The sequence below is a fragment of the Manis javanica genome, chromosome 12 (genome assembly GCF_040802235.1).
Source record: "Manis javanica isolate MJ-LG chromosome 12, MJ_LKY, whole genome shotgun sequence".
Lineage (NCBI taxonomy): Eukaryota > Metazoa > Chordata > Mammalia > Pholidota > Manidae > Manis > Manis javanica.
This window is the reverse complement of record NC_133167.1, coordinates 110,540,363-110,560,953: the sequence shown is the minus strand read 5'-3', so window position 1 is coordinate 110,560,953 and position 20,591 is coordinate 110,540,363. Positions and strand designations below refer to the sequence as shown.

The following is a 20,591-nucleotide window of genomic DNA, read 5'->3' as shown; positions in this document are numbered from 1 at the left end:
GGCCACGTCCCAAAGGCAGGAGGATGGGGAGGACACGCACAGGGGCCTGAAGTTTGTCCTGGAGGTCTCAGATCAACAGAGAAGGCAGCAAATCGAGGCATCGAAAAGGAGGGTGATGGTCCTGCTCAGACGTGCTGTTTGCACGGTGGCCGCTTCGGATCTAACCTGCCCTCCAGGTGGAGCGGACTCGCTCCCAGACTGCGACAGGGCAGACCCCAGGGACCATGTCCAGGGGCTTGCCGAGCACGAGGTGAGCGCCCTGTGATGTCCCTGCACAGCTCAGCCACCGCAACATAACAGGTGTGCTCCTCGAGTATGGACGCCTTGAGCAGGCGACGGCAGCGAGGTCCCCCGCCAGCACTGCGGTCAGTCACGAGCGAGTCCCAGGAGATCAGAGAGGTCTTAAACATTCAAATGACTGTTGCCAACCATTGGCAAATTCTACAAAAATGCACTTCAAATTTTGAAAGAAAGGAATAGTGTAAATGTTATCCTGGCACTTGGCAGCAAATTTAGATAGAATTGGAAATTACAGAAGGTGCATGAAAAGTAAATTAAAAGAGCAAGTGGGTCAATCAGATTTATTTGTACATCAAAGGCCCATGCGTATCAGGCTCTTGGTAAGTTCGCGCCTGATGAGCATCGGTCCTTATCTGCAGCCCTTGAAAGAAAAAGTGTCTACACTATGACAGAACTAGAGAAATACAGTGGGAAAAAATAAATTGAATTATCATGTCAAATTCCCTGCAATTATAAAAGCCATTTCCATTATAGGTGTCAGAATCATCCCCACTCACTGAGCAGCAAGATTCTCCTGCCAAGAGCCGTCCTGCCGTTCCCTGTCCCTGGCAATGACTGATTTGTGCCCTTTACAGGAACCATCACTGCATGAGGGCAACACCAAGATATAGCCCGCCTCTCCACATTGTGCTAAAGATTATAATTGAAGTACTTTGCATTAATACTTCCATTAAATTACTTTTAAGAGGAATATAAACTTCAGAGTTTAAAACTTCAAGTTGTATAAAACGGATCGACTTCTTAATTAGCCTTATCACTCCGTATATTCCTCAGCAGCAATGGTTAGAATGAATGATGTCTTCAGTGTTCCCATCGGCCTGGCAGGCTGCAGGGCCTCAGAGCGGGGAGTCAGCACTTCTGGACCCACAATAGCTCCTCTGCAAGGAGCAGCAGCCGGGGCACCATTTGGGGCACCAAGTGCGAGGAGTATGAGGTACTGAACCCCACACTCCCAGTCCTGCACCCCAGGCCCTGCCCTGGGGCTCCCACTCCCTCCCCTCAGCCAGGCTGCTGGCAAGTCAGGTGGAGGAGCTGGGCCTGGTGGGCTGGGGGCACAAGCCCCTCCTGCTGTGGACCCCGAACCCCATCAGGATGGGTGATGATGAGCCGTTCTCTTCTCTTCGAGTCCGAAAGGGGGCCCAGCGTTACCCAAATGATTCCCTTTTATTAAAAGCTACCTTCTTTAAGCTCTCCAGTAGTAGCTAGAAGCAGACTAGAGTTAGAAGAGATGGGGAAACACTAACTCCTTAGGAATGGTAATGCCCTGTGGCTGTTCGGGGTGATGGCAGGTGAAGTGTGGCTATAGCTCGCGGGGTGGTTCAGAAAATCAGCATTCTGATTCTAGGTGATGGAGATGGAGGCACACATTATACTTCCTGTGGCGTGTTCTACGTGTGTGAAATTTTCATGACTACGGGAAACTAGGCTCATTACAGACAAATAAAAAGAGGCAGGCAAATTAACAAGTGTCCAAGCCCATTATCTTACCCAGGACAAACTCATTTTTGGGAATATGTTGTATGATGCTGGGTCCTCGTTCTTAAAAATGAGTGCTGGGCTGTCTGCATCACCATGTAATCGACTTCTTTCACCTTACAGCTTGTCCTAGGCACTGTTTCCTGACAGTGGGCATATGTCTGAGACACTGGTGTGATAGCCTGGTGTTCGCTGTGCAGGCACTAAGACCCTTCCCGCAGCTGTCTCTGAGTGTTTTCCCCTGGACCCCGGCCAGGAAAAGGAGCCACAGCAGGTGGCTTGTGTCAGGATGTCAGGGTCTGTGACAGGTTCCCAGTGCAGGGGGAGTGGGCCTCACAATGTATGGGTCTGGAGACTGCCTGTTGGAATTACTGGTGTTCAGGGAAATTGTGGGAGAAAGCTAGCAGGACTGTGTCTCGCCTCTGGAGCCCAGCTACCACGTCTGTGGACAGTCCTGGCTTCCACGGTGGGGTGTGCGCCGTGCCAGGGCCTCATCCCTGCATGCAGCGCAGCCTCAGGCCCCACCCCACCCCACTGAACCGGAACACGTATCATGACAAGGCCCTCAGGGACTCAGTAGGGGCATGGAGCGGCAGAGGCGAGGACCAGGCCATCCTCAGCATGGCGACCTGCCGACCCCATCTCTGCAGGCGTACCTGGCGGCCTTCCTGAGACAGGAGCCCGCGGTTCACTCAAAACTATTTGGTCGGATGAAATGAAATAATAGGCGTCAAAGTGATTTCCTTAAAGTTAAGAAATTACTTCTTCACGGAGTTCTCTCCCAGGTTATGGAGTAGAAAGTGTGAGGTGAGGTGTTTTTCCTCATGCCTGCTTCCCGTCTGCCAGCCCATCTGAACAGCAGCATGACAGGAGCCTGGATGCGCGAAACCAGGACGCGGCCCTGCAGACAGACCCCCTTCCCAGACCGACCGGCCCCCGGGAGGACCGTGCTAGTAGTCGCTGTTTGCGCCTCGTTGAATTTCCCTCGAGAATCAGAAATGGAGCAGATTGGAAAAGATCGGTCAGCGGACGTGTTCTGCACAATAAATTCAAACTTTTAATCTCAATAAAAGAGACTATGGCCCACTCACTTTGAAATTTATGCCCTTGGTATAATGCTTCTCCTTTTGTTTTTTAATTGACCCAATTTCAAACCTGTTTTTCTTTTCCACAGTTCTTGGTAAAATCAGGAGTGCCGTTGGGAGTGCCCAGCTTCTGATGTCCCAGAAATTCCAGCAGTTTTATTGGCTTTGCCAGCAGAATATGGTGAGCAAACACTCAGAGCGCTGCGGCTCCTCGTGGTCGCGCTGACTGTGCCTTGTCTGTGCCCTCGCAGCTTCCCTGTTCCTTAAGACACCTAAGCTGGCTGACTGTGAGTGACCGGAGGACACTTCCCAGCTTTGAGGGCCGTGTAAACGTGCAATCCAGGCAGAGCAGCTGCAGGCGGGAACGGGTGGGGGCAGGAAGGCAGAAATGTGCCCCAGGTGCAAGGTGGCCATGCATCAGGTGTCCTGCCTGAGGGCCTCCGGAGAGAGGGTGGAGAGCAAAGCACCACCAGGGTGAACGTCACAGAGAAGGCAACAACGTGTGCGACTTGATGGAAACACGTAAACTACATTTGGAGAGATTAAGGGGAGGTTTTAGAAATACTTTGGGTTTTATATTTTATAGTCAGGAGGGAAGTAAACATACCATGAACTGTTTAGCTAATATTTAAGCTTGGCATTAAACTTGATTCTAAGCTTCCTGAGGACCAAAGGGAAAGAAACCATCTCTCTATGTTTACATATACTTGCACACACGTGTACTTCCTCTGTGTGTGTAAATACATATTATACATTCATGTAAATACATCTGCATGTGTGTATGCATGCATGTGAATATGTCTGATCTCTGTATACATGCAAGTGAATATGTGTGTATATATGCACGTAAATATATCTGTGTGTGTGTCTACATGCACACACACACTTTTCCTTACCTGACTTAAGAAATTATTCACTTAATATTATTTGGAGAAATGGCTAAATCATATCCACATTACTTTATAAGATGATATAATCCATACATTGATTTCTTTCAGACCAAATGTTTCCATAAAATGCAAATAGGCCTTCGCAAGGCCTCTTGTAGCAGTGGTGCCAGGTGATCTGGTTTCGTTTTGTTTTTTAATTTGCAGGGAGACATGGGAGTTGATAGACTGTCCTTGCACATCCAAGGGCACGCACATAGCACGACAGAGTTCCCAACTCATGCCTTGTAATCAGGATCATTAAAAGTACATTCTCTCTAGTATTTTTCAATAAACTCATTAAAGTTCATCATGAAATTCAGTGACTACCATGCCGTCTATGACATGAAGTCACAACCTACACTTAAAAAGGAGAGCAGGAAGGTTTAGAGTCCTTGAAAGAAACCGAAGGCCGTAGAGACACCCATTCATGTCTACCAGGCAGGCTCTTACCGTCTCCACCATACCTGTCTGACTGCCTTTAAAGGAGTTGAAAGAGTTCTGTGCCGCATCGCCCCGAGTCGGGAAAGCACAGGCGGTTGCTGTCTTCAGGGACTCCTTGTCTGGAACACCCTACGTGTAGCATAGCACTTAGGAAGTGCCTGCATCTCCCCACCAGAAGCAGCTGGCAGCAGACTTACAGACTCCCGTCCTAATACTCTGACATGTCTCACACACTCAGGTCACCCTCTGTGTTCACCTGAAAAAAACCCTTTTGAGTCCGACTCTCTGGTGTGCCTGCTTCCTCCTCTGTGGACCTCTATCTGCCTTTGAGGCCTTCGCTGGGGGTTGGGGGCGCTCCTAAGGCAGGCCTGGCAGGAGAGGCACCGAGAATACAAGCAGACGCCTCACTCGTCAAAGCCAGACTGACCAGAGCGAAAAGCAGCATTGCTAGCTGCTTCAGCTAGGTAACTAGTCTTCAGCCAGATAACTAATCTTCAGGTGGTAGCTAGTCTTCAGCTAGATAACTAGTCTCCAGGAGGTAGCTGGTCTCCAGGAGGTAGCTAGTCCTCAGCTAGATAACTAGTCTCTAGGAGGTAACTAGTCTCCAGGAGGTTTCTAGTCTTCAGCTAGATAACTAGTCTCCAGGAGGTAACTAGTCTCCAAGAGGTAGCTGGTCTCCAGGATGTAGCTTGTCCTCAGCTAGATAACTAGTGCCCAGGAGGTAACTAGTCTCCAGGAGGTCACTGGTCTCCAGGAGGTAGTCAGTCCTCAGCTATATAACTAGTCTCCAGGAGGTTGCTAGTCTTCAGCTAGATGACTAGTCTCCAGGAGGTAACTAGTCTCCAGGAGGTAACTGGTCTTCAGCTACATAACTAGTCTCCAGGAGGTAACTAATCTCCAGGAGGTAACTGGTCTTCAGCTAGATAACTAGTCTCCAGGAGGTAACTAATCTCCAGGAGGTAGCTAGTCCTCAGCTAGATAACTAGTCTCCAGGAGGTAGCTGGTCTCCAGGAGGTTGCTAGTCCTCAGTTAGATAACTAGTCTCCAGGAGGTAACTGGTCTTCAGCTAGATAACTAGTCTCCAGGAGGTAACTAGTTTCCAGGAGGTAGCTGGTCTTCAGCTAGATAACTAGTCTCTAGGAGGTAGCTGGTCCTCAGCTAGATAACTAGTCTCCAGGAGGTAACTAGTCTCCAGGACGTAGCTGGTCTTCAGCTAGATAACTAGTCTCCAGGAGGTAGCTAGTCCTCAGCTAGATAACTAGTCTCCAGGAGGTAACTAGTCTCCAGGAGGTAACTGGTCTTCAGCTAGATAACTAGTCTCCAGGAGGTAACTAGTCTCCAGGAGGTAACTGGTCTTCAGCTAGATAACTAGTCTCCAGGAGGTAACTAGTCTCCAGGAGGTAGCTGGTCTTCAGCTAGATAACTAGTCTCTAGGAGGTAACTAGTCTCCAGGAGGTAGCTGGTCTTCAGCTAGATAACTAGTCTCCAGGAGGTAGCTAGTCCTCAGCTAGATAACTAGTCTCTAGGAGGTAACTAGTCTCCAGGAGGTAGCTGGTCTTCAGCTAGATAACTAGTCTCCAGGAGGTAACTAGTCTCCAGGAGGTAGCTGGTCTTCAGCTAGATAACTAGTCTCCAGGAGGTAGCTAGTCCTCAGCTAGATAACTAGTCTCTAGGAGGTAACTAGTCTCCAGGAGGTAGCTGGTCTTCAGCTACATAACTAGTCTCCAGGAGGTAACTAGTCTCCAGGAGGTAGCTGGTGTTCAGCTAGATAACTAGTCTCCAGGAGGTAGCTGGTCTTCAGCTACATAACTAGTCTCCAGGAGGTAACTAGTCTCCAGGAGGTAACTGGTCTTCAGCTAGATAACTAGTCTCCAGGAGGTAACTAGTCTCCAGGAGGTAGCTGGTCTTCAGCTAGATAACTAGTCTCCAGGAGGTAGCTGGTCTTCAGCTAGATAACTAGTCTCCAGTAGGTAACTAGTCTCCAGGAGGTAGCTGGTCCTCAGCTAGATAACTAGTCTCCAGGAGGTAGCTGGTCTCCAGGAGGTAGCTAGTCCTCAGCTAGATAACTAGTCTCCAGGAGGTAACTAGTCTCCAGGAGGTAGCTGGTCTTCAGCTAGATAACTAGTCTCCAGGAGGTAGCTAGTCCTCAGCTAGATAACTAGTCTCTAGGAGGTAACTAGTCTCCAGGAGGTAGCTGGTCTTCAGCTACATAACTAGTCTCCAGGAGGTAACTAGTCTCCAGGAGGTAGCTGGTGTTCAGCTAGATAACTAGTCTCCAGGAGGTAACTAGTCTCCAGGAGGTAGCTGGTCCTCAGCTAGATAACTAGTCTCCAGGAGGTAACTAGTCCCCACGAGGTTGCTAGTCTTCATCTAGATAACTAGTCTCCAGGAGGTAAGTAGTCTCCAGGAGCTAGCTGGTCTCCAGGACGTAGCCGGTCTCCAGTCTCGCTGCCCCTAAACCCTCTGGGCCCCACGTGGGCCCCTGCCGACCCCTCCCTGACTTAACCTCCCCGCAGTTGTGCCCTCCCCAGGATGTCGCACAGCCGGCATCACACAGTGTGTGGCCTCTTCATGTCTGTGAGCCGCCAGCAGATGGGTGTGTGACCCGTTTGGGTCATCACGGGCCCTGTCCAGTGTTCGGGTTAGATGTGGGCTGGGCTTCGCCCTGATCCGAGCCTTAAAGGGCGCAGCTGGGAAGAGGCAGCCCCGCCCGCCCTTGGCCGGCCGGAGACCCCAGCTGCAGTGTGTGCGTGTGTCCGCAGGACCCCGGCGCCATGCCCAGACCGACCTCGCAGGACCTGGCGGGGTACTGGGACATGCTGCAGCTCTCCGTTGAGGACGTGGGCATGAAGTTCGATGAGCTGCACCAGCTGAAGCTCAACGGCTGGAAGATCATGGAGTCTCCTGAGAGAAAGGTGAGCGTGTGCGCCCTGCGGCGCCCCCCGCCACCGCCGTCCCTGGCCCCCCCGGTGCCCGCGGCCTCACCAACACGGTCTGCTGCAGATGCACCGCGAGCCGCACTTCCCCGCCTCTGGGTAGAAACGCAGGAGCAGACTTCCACAGACGCATCTGCGCGTGAGCATAACTGGGCTGGAGGCGGGTCGTCCACCATGTGCAGTAAATAGTAGCTTTGTTCTGGCCCGGGCAGGTCAGGACGACGCCGAGCAAAGGCCCGGGCGACCCTAGTCTTGCTGCCCCCGGGGCCTGTCCTCGGCCTCCCACCGAGCCCCCATCTGCCCTGTGCTGGGAAGGCTTCCCATGGGGAGAGCCCAGACCTGCTGACCACGACCACCCCTGCTTGAGGCAGCTGCCCAGCCGCGTGTCCGCACGTGACGGTGTGACCACAGCCTCCTGCACATATGTTAGCCTCGGCCCTTAGCGGCTGGAAACCCCACTGAATCCGAGCCCTGTGACGTCACTTCCAAAGGCCCCTCGGCTCAGGGTCACGGGCAGGCCTGAGTCAGCAGTGAGGGCCCTGATTTCCCACCACACCTTAGAGAAGTTCCGAGTAATCATTTGATTTTTCTATACAGACATTTTCAATTGAAATAAAATGATAAAAAAATTATCCCAACATACTTAGGGATGGTGGTGCTCAGTATATAGAGTAGGATGTAGATCTAGATGGAGCAGAGCTGTCACCACACACTGGGTCCCAGAGGGACCCTGGGTCATCACAGCGTGTCTCAGGCTGTGTCCCGGCAGATGCGGGCACCCCCTCTTGCCCACGGGTAATGGGTAGAGGGCATGCAAGTGCTCAAGTCGTGTGTGAGCCGGTGGGGGTACATAAGCAGGTCAGGTAACCTGTGGTCCATTTTGAAGCAAAGGAGGCCATGTGTAGTGATTCCGAGTAAGAAGGTTATTCTAATAAAATACTGAGTACAAAACTTACTAAACTAGTAAAGATAGTCTTCAGACAGTCGAGCCCAAAGATGGGCAGTGGCCTTCCTGGTTTTCATTCTTCAGTAACTAACGCCTAAGATAAGCCCTGGACCTAAGCTCTAGGAGAGAGTGGTCCTCAAACGCATCCCGGGCCTGGGCTGCAGTGCCCACGGGCGGGAAACACACTGCTCTGGTCACACCGAGGCTCCCGGGGCTGCCTGAGGTCTGCAAGGCCCCCTGACCCGCCCTCTGCCCACCCAGGATGCCCCTTCCACGGGGAGATGCTCAGAGAACTGCTGATGTGTTTCTGACGTCCCACAGCTCAGAGGCTGCACAGGGAAGGGGAGAGATAAATATGGTCATGAGACTCCAAAATAGCTGAAAAATTTAGCGCAGTAGCACCTCATCATTGTGGAAGCATGCTGAAGAGTCAGGAAGAGGCCCCTGTTTCTGGCCCACATCATTTAGAACAAGTGTGGGAACAGACTTTCAGCCACCAGAACTTTCCACCCATGCTTGCAGCGGCTGCTGCCTGTCCCCAGAGCCCAGTCACACCGGCCCCTGGACACAGCCTGCGGTCTCCCCCAACAGTGAGGCGTCTGCCTGGAGAAAGAGGGGGCTCAGTTTGTCCTCAGGCAGCCCTTTCGGGAAGGAGACAACGGGCCATGCAGGGCTTCTGCCCCGACCCCCTAGGACACGGTCAGCAGCTGGCCCGACTCTGATAGTGAGGGTCCACGTGAAACACACCGGTGCATCACAGGGGGCCTTCGCTGTTCACCTTTCTGACACACACACACACACACACACACACACACACACACACACATTCTAGTGTGACATTTGATCATGTGAGCTGGGCTCAGAAATAGTTATTTGCATCTTTTCACCATGTAAGTGGAAAAATCTCTTATATACATTTAATACTTTCATATATATATATTTATATTTTATAAAATTTTATATTACTATATTTATATATCTCCTGTATCTATCTTACATCATATTGTATATCTATGCATGTGTATGACTCATGCCAAGGATTTTAGGCCCAGAATGGAAAATGACACCCACATAGCCTTCAGGAACGTCCCTGGGGGTCATAGTCTGTCGGGAGGATGGCAGCCTGTGACAGGGCGGCAGGTGGCATCCCAATGCCCGGGATGCTCGAGTTGGGAGCTCAGACAGGTGAGCATTAATCTGTCAGCAACATCAAAATAAATTGCAGACGAGGCAAGTGTTAAACGTTACATGCAGGATTTGTTTCCTTATTTTTCCTTATTGTGTGAGGGAGTAAATTATATTTATTTCCTTAGTATATGAAGAATCTGAGGAAAGTTACAGAAAGTACGTCCCACGCTGGAGGCCAGGCCATCGTGGCCGAGCAGGGCCCACGGTGCTCAGTGGCGTGCGTGCAGCGTGCGGCCGAGGGCCCTGCTCTGACCATGTCTGTGCCTGGGGTGAGCCCTCTGACTCTCCCCAATTCTGACCTGTGGTGCTTTTCAGGATGAAAGAAAGGTCCCCCCTCCAATACCAAAGAAGCCCCCCAAAGGGAAGTTCCCGATCACGAGGGAGAAGTCCCTGGACCTGCCCGACAGACAGCGCCAGGAGGCCCGGCGGCGGCTCCTGGCGGCCAAGCGGGCGGCCTCCTTCCGGCAGAACGCGGCCTCGGAGCGCGCGGACAGCATCGAGATCTACATCCCCGAGGCCCAGACGCGGCTCTAGGCGCCCAGCGCCACGCGTCTCCCTCCCTCCGTCGGGACAGACCCCTGTACAGATGCTCACTGCCCGGTCTCCTCCGTGTCGCCGCTCCCCGAACACGCCCCGCCGTCGCGGTCCTCGTGCCGTGGACACGCGGGGAGGCTGTCGCCTCGCAGTTTGCCGAGCTCACGGCAGGGACAAGACCTTTTCTACTGGATGGCCTGACGGACACTCAGCTCTGAGGGATAAGTGGGGCGCCCGGCTACGCACTCTGTTCTCAGAAGATAACAAGAAACACCTCTTGAGATGGAACCCAGCTTAATTTTGTTATTTATATTTTTATAAATCGTGTGACAATAGAGGCAAGAATAACAAATAACTATAAATGGGTGCATCTCACCACTCACTCGAGGCATTAGATACCCCAGCGGAAGGTGCTACAGCTGGAAGGGCAGGAAAGAAGGACCCCCGGCCCCCAGCCTGGGCGGCTTTTCCCCGAGTCCCTCTGCCCCAAGGCTCCTCATGCCACATCCATGTGGGGACCAGGTCTCTCCAGCCACCAAACGCCCGACCGCGTGTTTCTCAGACCCAGGGGATCACAAGTCTGAACCCACTAAAAACACCCAGCAAGGCACCTACACAATCAAAAAATAAGCTGAATGTTCATTCGCACAAGGCAGTGACGGATGACGAGAAATCGGGAGTCCTAAGAAAGGCTGGCAGAACCATAAAGAGAGAAGTGTGGCCTCACTCCGGTGAAGGAGTCATATTTTTTATTCCTTTGTAACTTAAAATATCACACCTGGTTCTGTCTTTATGTTTCACCATTTATGCTACATGTGAATTTTTTAAAAGATGTATATATATATGTCCTCAAACTGCTCTATCAGTTAACTTTCCAGGATATCCTTAAAAAGTTTGCTTGTTTAATATGACAGTTGTGATGATGTAAAAAGCTTAGGAAATATGAATATGAGGGGTCAGCATATCTCAGTTTAAATGGTAAAGAAGAAATGTAGTTTACATTTGTATTTTTCCAGAATTCTTTTGTCCTATGCAGTGTTGCTAAAGTCAAGAATATATTTCTTGCCTGTTTTATGCCAAGGGAAAAAAAAAGTCACACATTGTGGCTTCCAGCTAAGGACTTTAAGAAAAGTAAATTGTTTCGGGATTCTGATTGGCACCAGAGAAAAGCAGGAAAGACTCGCGTGAGAAGGCTCTCCATGTGTGGAGTTCAATGTGGTGCGGCGACCGTGTCCGATTCCGGGGCGCATCACTGTTGAGCCTCGTCTTCAAAGGAAGAGCCGCTCAGATCCACCCAGCTGGTCCCATACACAGAGTTCTCACTGTAACTCAAGGTAAAAGCAGGCTTGCAAATGAAGACAGACAACACCAACCCATGCCCACCTCCCCTCCCGCTACTCCGGGGAGTCCCAGGCACTCAGACGCGGGCAGGGCCCCTTCCCGTCACGTCACCCTTCTCCAGCACTTTGTTTTCTCAACTTGAATCGCACTTTAAAATGCGCCCGGCTCCCTCTGCAACCTGATGGCCCGACCGGAGCCTCAGCGAGGCGGCCCACGGCCGGGACGCTCATTAAACCCGCAGCTCCTCTCTTCATGTCTACATCCCACCGAGCATGGGTTCATCGGAGCACAGTTGATATAAAGCATGTTTAGCTTCAGAGTTTTACTTTTTTAAAGCTGAGTAGTTAAGAATTCCCTGTAAAAACAAAACCCTGTAAATTGAGCCTCATAACTGGTATATATTTTACCAAACAGCCTTAAAATATATTTGGAAGCAAAAATCAGTACGAATGTATAACCTTGAAAAATGCAAAAAAAAAAAAATTTCCCTGAAATATTCTTCTATAAATGATCCTATTTCCCCGGAGTGTTCAAAGCATTTTTTCTACCTAAATCCTGAGTAGTGTATACCAATGACGCTTCTACATTCACTAGACTATGTTAAAAACAAATGTATGTGCAAGTATTGGCATTTCAGACTTAAAAAACGATGCATTATTGCAAATGAGCTGCTCTTTAGAAATAACCAGAGAGAAGCAAAGTCGGTGTGTCCACCTTGGAAGAGGAAGTGTGAAATGCACGTGTGCACGCCTGCCCACTTGCAGGTTTACCTACTGGCAGCCGATGCATTTCAGCCCACTTCCTTGAACTTGTATGAAACATATAACAACAAATTATAAAATTAGACAATGATTATTTATTCTAGATCCCAGATTCTCCTTTCCTGACTTGAACAAAAGTGTTCACTGGATTTGATTCGTTTTTTGTTTTCAATACTAGTTTTTATCTTAAAGCCCCCAAAAGTCTTGGCCTAAACCATCCTTAGGGGAGCAGTTCAACCTGCAACCAAATTTGACAGCAGCCAAGGTGGGGGACACATGTGAACTGCTGAGCAGTCCACCAAGTTCCAAAGAGCGTCCTGTAACGGTGGCGCTGACGAGAAGCCAGCTGTTGGTGCCACGTGACTGAGTGCCGTACGTTCAGTTCCCAGACAGGTGACAGTCCTCCAGGAAATGCAGAAAATAAGCTGTGTTTGCGTGTGTACATGTAAAGAGAAATAAAACTGTTTCTGATACTTGTGCTTGTCAATCAAGCTAACTTATTTCAGTCCTTTCTACCAGATACATAATACGGATCCATCATTCCCGGTTACGGATACAATTTTAATAAGAGAGTATTAAATTTGAGAATGCATTTGAAAATAATGCCCACATTCTATGAAGTTCATCGTGAAAGTGCAGTGTGTGCCTGCAGCCAGAGCTCTCGCTGGTCCGTGTTCCCTGACAAGACGGCCAACAACTGTTGAAACCCAAGTGTTTCTTCAGAAATCATTCTCCTCAGGGCCAACAGGTCGCTACTGCCGGGCTTTAGTTGACTTTCAGAATCCAACACAAGTATAACAGGGCGCTAGCGTCTAACAGAGGCCAAAAGGCGAATGCCACCTGTTCACAAGAGCGCTGTCAATGTGGTTCATCAGCACATCTTCATGCTCCAGTACCGTGTTTAGCGTGAAAGGAGCTGTGGTCAGTGGAAGTGTTACCATGCTTTTCCTGGCAAATTTATATGACCATCGCTGGGTGGTGTGTAAAAATCAGACTGTTGTATGACACCAAAAAAAATCACATTTTTGTTAAAAGGTAATGTTGATGTTTTCACCTCAAGACTTCCAGTGTTAAATAGGAAGGGTATCATTGGGGGGGAAATCACATTCAAGGTTCCTCCTTTTAAAAATATGTAGCCACAGAATCAGGGGAGGGCATGTCCCAGCCGGCTCCTGTGCCAATGGCTAGAAGACAGCACAGCTGCCCAGCGCACAACAGCTGGGTGGAGGTCGTTTTGGGTCCCTGTCCCCCTTTGCCCTGTCTTGGTTCCGCCTTTCTTGGTAGCATTATTGAGCTGCCCTGTGTCATCCTGCCAGGCCCGTGGGCACCCCGCCCACCCTGCTCCAGCACATAGAAGTACAGGCATGCGGACACCTGTTCAAGATGCCTGGGGCGCCACACATGTGTGCTTCAGAGTAGCTCCCTGGTTTGGACCAAGCCTTTTGGTGGTGAGTGGGGCAGGGGAGGGGTGACACCAGAAGGTCTCTGTTGGCAGTCTCTCCATCAAGCCAGCCAGAACCTCACGTGGCCCAAGGGACTCAGAGGCCAGTGGAGCATTGAAGGGAGATGCAGCCAGTGCCTGAGCTGGTCTTTGCTCAGAGGGGCAATCAGCCTTGTCCAGAGTTCCCACAGGTTCCCAGAACCTTCCGAGGGACAGAAGGCCCCAGGCACCATGTCTGGGATCAGCTTGGGGAGGTGCGCATCCCCAAGGGGCCAGAGCCGCAGAGCCACTGTGTGTGTGACCGTGGAGCCCCCCCCGTGAATCTGGGGACGGGAGAGCAGAAGATGGGCTATCACGGTTCATCCCGCTGCCCAGGCAAAGCTGTCGCCCCAAACGGTGTCAGTCCAGGTCACCAAGACACTGCATTTGGTCTGCACGCCTGAAACTGGAACGGTCCTGCCAACAGGCATGGAACCGCGTCTCCCAGAAATGGGCCCGGATGGCTGAATTCTCTATTTGTGATATTTCATGTCTCATTTCCCCAACAGCTCCTTTCTCTCCAAGCCTGAACTCCCAGTTTTTCACATTCCACTGCAGACACGCCACTCTCATCAGTGGCTGAAGATAGTGGTTTTCAGTCCCCATCCCCAGAATTCCCAGGGCTCTGTTCTGTCTTCATCTGCTCATTTGTTTATTCTTGCTTGACAGTTTGGCTGGATACTTGAAACTGAAATAGGAAGCCACAGACTAAGAGATCAAGGCCTTCTGTCCCTCGGAAGGTTCTGCTGATGCGTAGGGCCTATTTGCCCACGCAGACTGGAGCTCAGGGGCCTTCCCTCAGCTCCCGGCACCCTTTGTCCTGAGCCATGTCATGCAGGTCACACCAGCGCCTGTGCCTTCACGACGAGGAGTCCATCTTGTCACCTGTACTATGCTGACAGTTGCAATAAATTGTGGGCAGTGAATAAAATGCAGGAGGAAAGGCGCCTTTTCCATAGTAAGCTAAAGGCCCATTAGCACAGAGTGGCTGCAGAATGCTCCGGAAAGAATGGGAACCAGAGGTCCCTCGCTGGCTGCTTACACAGCCTGGCGTCTGTTCACACGCAGGCCGACAGCTCTCCATCAGGTCTGTTTTCTCCCGGGCTTGACTCCCTCACAGACACACGGCATCTTGCCTCTAAAACCCTGTGAGCTCCCTGGGAATGGGGCAAAGCATAGGCTGGTTAAACATGAGGGGTCATGGCTCTCTCCTCAAATGTGTGGGATGCTTGCAAAAGCCAAGTCCGATCATCTGCGGCCCACAGAATCGGGACTGCTGGGCAGTGGTCCTTTGGAGGCCGTCCCGGCAAGGCAGGAGCCCGCCCCTGGGCTTCCGGAAGCTTTAGAAGTCGAGGACCAACATGGGGCCCTCTCCACCGCTGGCTTTGATTTGAAGTGTTTCTAGCTCTTCCAGGAGCAAGAACCATAATTAAGTGATGTGTTCATCATTACTTGAGCCCAGCAGCAACTTAGACAAAACTAAACATGAAAGTGATGAAGAAAAAATTATTTGCAAGCAGAGAAGCTGAGCCTGTGGGGAGCACCAGGGATGGAACCAGACCCAGTGCCGGAGGCCGGGATGTCTTCCCTGATGCCTGCTCTCGGTCAAGACCCCAGCGCACCCTCCAGAGAACGCTCCAGAGACAACCACCTCCTCGTCCTTGCAACGCCGTGAAAGTTCCATAATTTTGTGAACTGCTGTCCTAACCGTGGTGTTTTGTCCAGTGTTAAATGGAATTATTTCAAGTCTCAATCTGAACACTTGGCAGATAAGTTCTTTGCAGAGGAAATGTTAGTTACCTACTATGAAACTACTTTTTAAAAGATTTTATATACACAAACTAGGGTAACAAAGGTTTACCACCTACTTTCTTAGATTTTATGCGACTCCTTCTCACGGGTGCTTATTCCAAACCTGACAGTCTTGGGAGGCCAGGCTGTGCATATTCACGGGGAGAGGCACGAAAGAGAGACTCGCGGCAGGTGTCGTTCAGAGGAACCTCTGCTGAGCGGACAGTCATCTTCTGGGAGAGCGTATCATGCTCCCCTGCTGAGGGTCCCGAGGACGCTCCGTAGCCATTGGTGGCTGCACCTGAATGCTGCTCGCCCCGCCTCCAATTCCCCCCCAGCTGACGCACCTTCCCCCTAGGACCCTGTCACTCTGAAAGGACTCAGCAGGAGTGTGTCTCTCCTCCCACTTTGTAACTGGTTTGCTAAATTCAAAAAGGTTCCCCCCAGAGTCCTGACTCCCAGCTGCTTTTGAACTTTTATTTCCAAATGCTAAGCCACCTCCCCCTTGCATAGATGTATCCTGCAGAGAGACGAGTTCGTACACCCACCCCCACAGTACGTGCCAAAACCGAGGTGTGGCCTAAGGACCGAATCAAATGCCTCCTAGAAGTCAAGGAATGTTAGAACCAGGAAACTAGCTGTTAGTTAAAGTTTTAAAAAAGAGTTCATAAATATATATATATATATATATATATATATATATATAAATATATATACATATGAAATCATATGGACAGTGAGGGTGAGCAGAGTGCCAAATATCAAAAATCTGTACAAAGTTATATTTCACTGGAATTAAACTATTTTATGTAATTCTCTTTCTCATGCTTTTATGGTTCTTTTGATAAATTCTATTTAGTAGCATGCAGGATCCCTGCTCTGAGTGTGCACGAAACTATCCATCACCATGGTTTCTTGCTTCTTGTCAATAACTTCGACCAGGATGCTGGTCATCGCTTTAAGGCATTTAAAGATTGCGTTCTCTGAGTTCTTTCCTCATGACTCTCCTGACACCTCCCTCATTTGATTTCTGTATTGCTAATGTTCACCTCCTATAAATAGTTCTGCAATTAAATTTTTTGAGAAAACTAGCATTTAGTTTTGTATTGGAGTGAATTCTTGTGTTATTTTAAGGTCAGAAAAATTATACAGACCAAAGAGTTTTATCCAGAAAACTGCACCCTTTCTCATGACATGTTTTGTTGTTGACATAGCCTCAGTTTCTCTATCTACTAAGAAGAAATGGACTTTTATTAAGGCTACAGATTTCATATGTTTGCAAAAATGGCACAGATTAAAATGAGTTTAAAGTTAATAAATACCGCAGTACTTAGCTAATGGTCATTTTAGACTCTTGAGTTGCAGTGAGAAGAGCTGTGTGCCAGATGGTCGTCCCTGGCTCGGGGGAGGCGGCTGCATGTGGTCTGAGCTGGAGGAGCGGCTCCCCCCAGCCAGGGCCGTGGCACGACACTGGTCCCCTGGCTGGGCCTGGCTGTCCCTCCTTGCCAGGCGGTGTCCCCTCCTACCAACTGCTGTCCCTCCACCGGCCTGTGGCCAGCCAGCCTCGCCCCCTGCTGGGAGTTTCTCCTGGCCTCTGCTGCCTGCTTCCTGCCGGTCCAGAAGCTCTCCCCAAGGTCATCACAGGCGGCTCCTTTTTGAGTCCCTCCTTCCAGGCCCCAAAGGAGCGTGAAAAGAGGTCTCCGGACTCGCCAGCAGCTGGCCCACGTTCTCAGCACGCTGGTGTCTCTCAGTCTCCATCCTGCTCTGGCTGTCACGGGGCCTGAGGTGAGTGGAGGCAGGTGGCCAGTGAAGAAAGGGCCTACGGTGAGTGTCAGGACGGGTGGGCCAAGGTTCGGTTTCCCCCAGGGAGTTCCAAGCAGCTGGTTCACGAGTCTCGGGATAAAACAGCCGCTCAGGAGTCTGCATCCATTTCGAGTTCTTTCCATTTATGTCACTTTAATTGATCATGACTTGTAAATGTTTGCATTAAGAGAAACCATTTCCAAATAAATTGAGAACACATATCTAATATTTTAGTCTTCCACATACCCTATTTCTTTCTATAACAACTAGAAGTAAAAGCTTTATATATATATTTTTTAATTCATAATCTTTCAGTTAGAGTTCTAATTTTCTTGGCATTTTATTGAAAACTTTATACTTTTCTCCACGTTTGGTTCAACACGGTTTTCCCTGAGGTCAGTGACAGTGCAAGGAGAGTGACAGGGCATTCGTTTCAGACGTGCCAGCCAGGTGCATCACCTGCAACCAAAGTCCCACAGCGATGGGATCCTGACAACCCAGGCAGTGGGATGGGGGGTTCAGAGGAACTCGGGAGCGATACTTTCCGCTCAGCCTTTCTGTAGTCAGATGCTCCCCCAAAATACTCCTGAATTAAAAACAAGTAGGAAAAGTCAGAGCTAAGAATCTCCATGCTTCCAGCTTGCTTCCCATTATTAAAAATTTAAATGAATAGCTTTTTGAAAATCAGGCCACTGGGAAGATTTCTGCTCCTCATTTTCATTTATTTTATTTTGTGAGCTCTTCAGTCAGCATCAGCAGGTTCAGAAACCCACTTGCTTTCTGCCCGAGGTGAACACTGGGCACACACGTGCGGCTTCGGCTCCTGGTGGTGCCGCACACCTTTCTGTGGTTGAATGAGATGGGTTTTCCCTGAATAATTAGAGTCCGATGCCAGTGAAATCTCACCAAATGATCTCGTTTCACCACTGTAGTCTTTTACAATTTAGAGTGTGAAAAATTCAACGGTTACATTACAAAACCAAGATTCTGTGACGACACAGACCATGCTCCTAACAGGCGTGTTTGTGTGTCCTGGGCTGTCCTGGGCTCCTCAGCCTCCGGACAGCCTCCATCGGCGGCCACCTGGCGCTGCCCTGGCCTGCTGTGCCTCCCCTGGGCCAGGACCTGCCGGCAGGGTGACCAGGCCCCTTCCTCTCCCCTTGTCACACCAGCCACTTAGCCCTCCAGCACCCTCACAAAACACAGACTTCCACTGCGCTGACCCCGTCACTGCCAAAATGCTGTGTCCATGGCTTGGACCCCAAGTGGCTGCTCCTGATTAAACACTGGTGGGTCCTCAGAGCATCCACAGGCCGCGTCCTCCTCTGAACCCCCTTCCATGCTCAAGTCTCCCCCCAGAACAACGCTCAGCCTTACATCTATCATCACGCATCATGCAAGCAGAACGTATTTGCTGACAGGTTTGGAATGAGACTGTGAGCTTCTTGAGCCCAAGAAATACATCGGATCCCTCGTCAACATCTCTGGCTCCCAAGAGAGCACGTGACGCTCGTGATATTCTTAGGCTGATGGTGGCAGCCGGACGCGTGAATGGACCCAGTGCCGCCGTGTCCCTCCACGTTCTCACCGGCTAAGTACTTGCTGAACAGTGTGCGTCCTGGGTAGTGGGCTGGCAACGCTGTGACCCAAAGAGGGCGTGAGCGGCTCCCCCACCGGTGCCCTCACTCTCCGCTTGAAGAGGAGGAGCCGTCAGAGGGGAGATGTGGACCCGGCCCCGTCTGCTGTCCCCGGCACGTCCTGCCCTCTTGCCAGCCAGCTTTCACCGCCGTGACTGTGTGGAGCCAGGCCAGGGAGCCGTCCTGGGAACGAGGTAAGCATAGCCCAGCAAACCCGCCTCTGGGGTTTATGGGTTAATCTGGCTTGCAGGCGTCAGAAAGACTTGGTTTGTAAAGTAAAGCAAACCTTATTACAGTCGCCAAGGGTGTTTCTTTTCCGGGCAGATGGAGTTAGATGCTGCTGATCGGGCTCCGTCAGAGCCGCAGTGCCGAGGCCTCCCGCCCAAGGACAGCAGTCTTAGCACTCGGAGGCCCCAGCGGCTTCCAGGCCCCGCCTCCATAAATACTTCATTGTGCTGCTTTTTAGGTTAAAAGTCACATGGAGTCAATGTCATTTTTACATACCGATTCTTGTTCCAGGATAGGGAATAAACCGATGGGTACAACGACACTTATTATAAAAATATGAGCAGTCTGATAGCAGCTCCGCCAAGTGAGTCCCGCGCGGCACTCACGCCCTGCGGGTGGCTCTGTGACCCACAGGACGTGACTCCGGAGGGACTAAGAAAATCAGGGTGAAGCAAAGAGTAGGGAGTGACAAGCCTTCTGTTTCCCTCCTTAGTCTGCATCAGCCAAGGGCTGTGCCCTCCATCCAGCCATTTCTCACGTGCTGATACTCGCCAACAGCCCCACAGACACACGTCTGCATCCGTGGGGCCCCCACCGAGGCTGCTGCCCAGCGCCCAGCTGGGGACAAGACTTGTCGAACTGGGCCACAGTGCAGGTGGCCCCGACGCTGACCAGGTCCAGCCGGGGCCTTCCACACGAGCTGCTGGGCTGTATAATTTGCAGGCTTCATTCTGGTTTTAACTCATAAAGTATTCCATTATTTTGAGTCTACTTTCATGAGTCCAAGGTTCTAATCATTCACATCAGGGGAACAGAGTGGGCCCCTCTGTGCAGGGGCTGTGTACAAGGTGAGAAAATGAACCGGTTCCCCCTTGTCCCCACAAACCACACTCCAGGCTAAGCAGATTCAGAAAGGAATTCCCCATTCTGACTCGGTCACTTCCTTCTTGTAAATGGAGAAGACGCACTCCGGACTGGGGCTGGGCCTGGGACAAAGCAGCGCCCTGCAGGCTCAGCCTGCTCCCAGCCCCAGTCCTCCTGCACCCCAAGGCCACCGCTGGCCCACGACGGCAGAGGGGGTTCGTGCGCACCCAACCCACTGCTGCCACACAGTGGGAGTGTTAGGCTTGCATTTCTCTGGTCAGGTTGAGCCACGCTGCACGAAGTAACTTCTAATTCATGATTCTAAACGCAAAACGTGTTCACCGTCTGTTTCAGTAGTGGGTTCCCAAGGAATGCAGCAAGCTGACTGCAGCCCGACCACCTCCCGTGGCTTAAGACAGTTTGCTCCACCCACAGGCTGCCTCCCCCTGCGCGTGCAGCTGATGGCACAGCTTCTCACCCACGATGACCAACATTCAACCAGAAGTCATCTGGCAAAGACCATACAGGAAAAAAATCACCAAGCCTAAGAGATAAAGATGGGTGATAGAGGCGGATCCGTGGAGCCTCGGAGGCTGACAGTCACCACCACGAAAACATACCTGAGATCAAGGGTAAGGGCTGCAGAGGAGAAGCCTAGCAACGTCAGAGGAGGCGGCAGGAGCAGGTGAGGGGGTGAGGAGGGGACGTGGGGCAGGGGAGTTTGCAGGGACAGGAGCCTGCGTGCAGGCCAAAGGGACATGTGTGTGGGGGGCAGACGAGGGCGGATGGACAGCAGGTCCCTTCAGGGGACGGCAGTGGGAAGGACAGCGGTCTCAGCAGGATCCCTGGAA

General features: G+C 51.0%; 1 protein-coding gene across 13 annotated transcripts in view; it reads left to right on the top strand.

The window, feature by feature from the left end:
- DLGAP2 (DLG associated protein 2) overlaps window positions 1–15,866 on the top strand; it is a 436,545-nt gene extending 420,679 nt beyond the window's left edge. For all 13 annotated transcript variants that reach the window (XM_036995825.2, XM_073219245.1, XM_036995822.2 and 10 more), the window contains 3 exons: window positions 2,951–3,042; window positions 6,994–7,146; window positions 9,617–15,866. In XM_036995825.2, coding sequence (XP_036851720.1) covers window positions 2,951–3,042; window positions 6,994–7,146; window positions 9,617–9,835 — 464 coding nt within the window. In that variant the 3' untranslated portion in view covers window positions 9,836–15,866. The remainder of the gene's footprint in view (window positions 1–2,950; window positions 3,043–6,993; window positions 7,147–9,616) is intronic.
- Window positions 15,867–20,591: the final 4,725 nt, after the last annotated feature.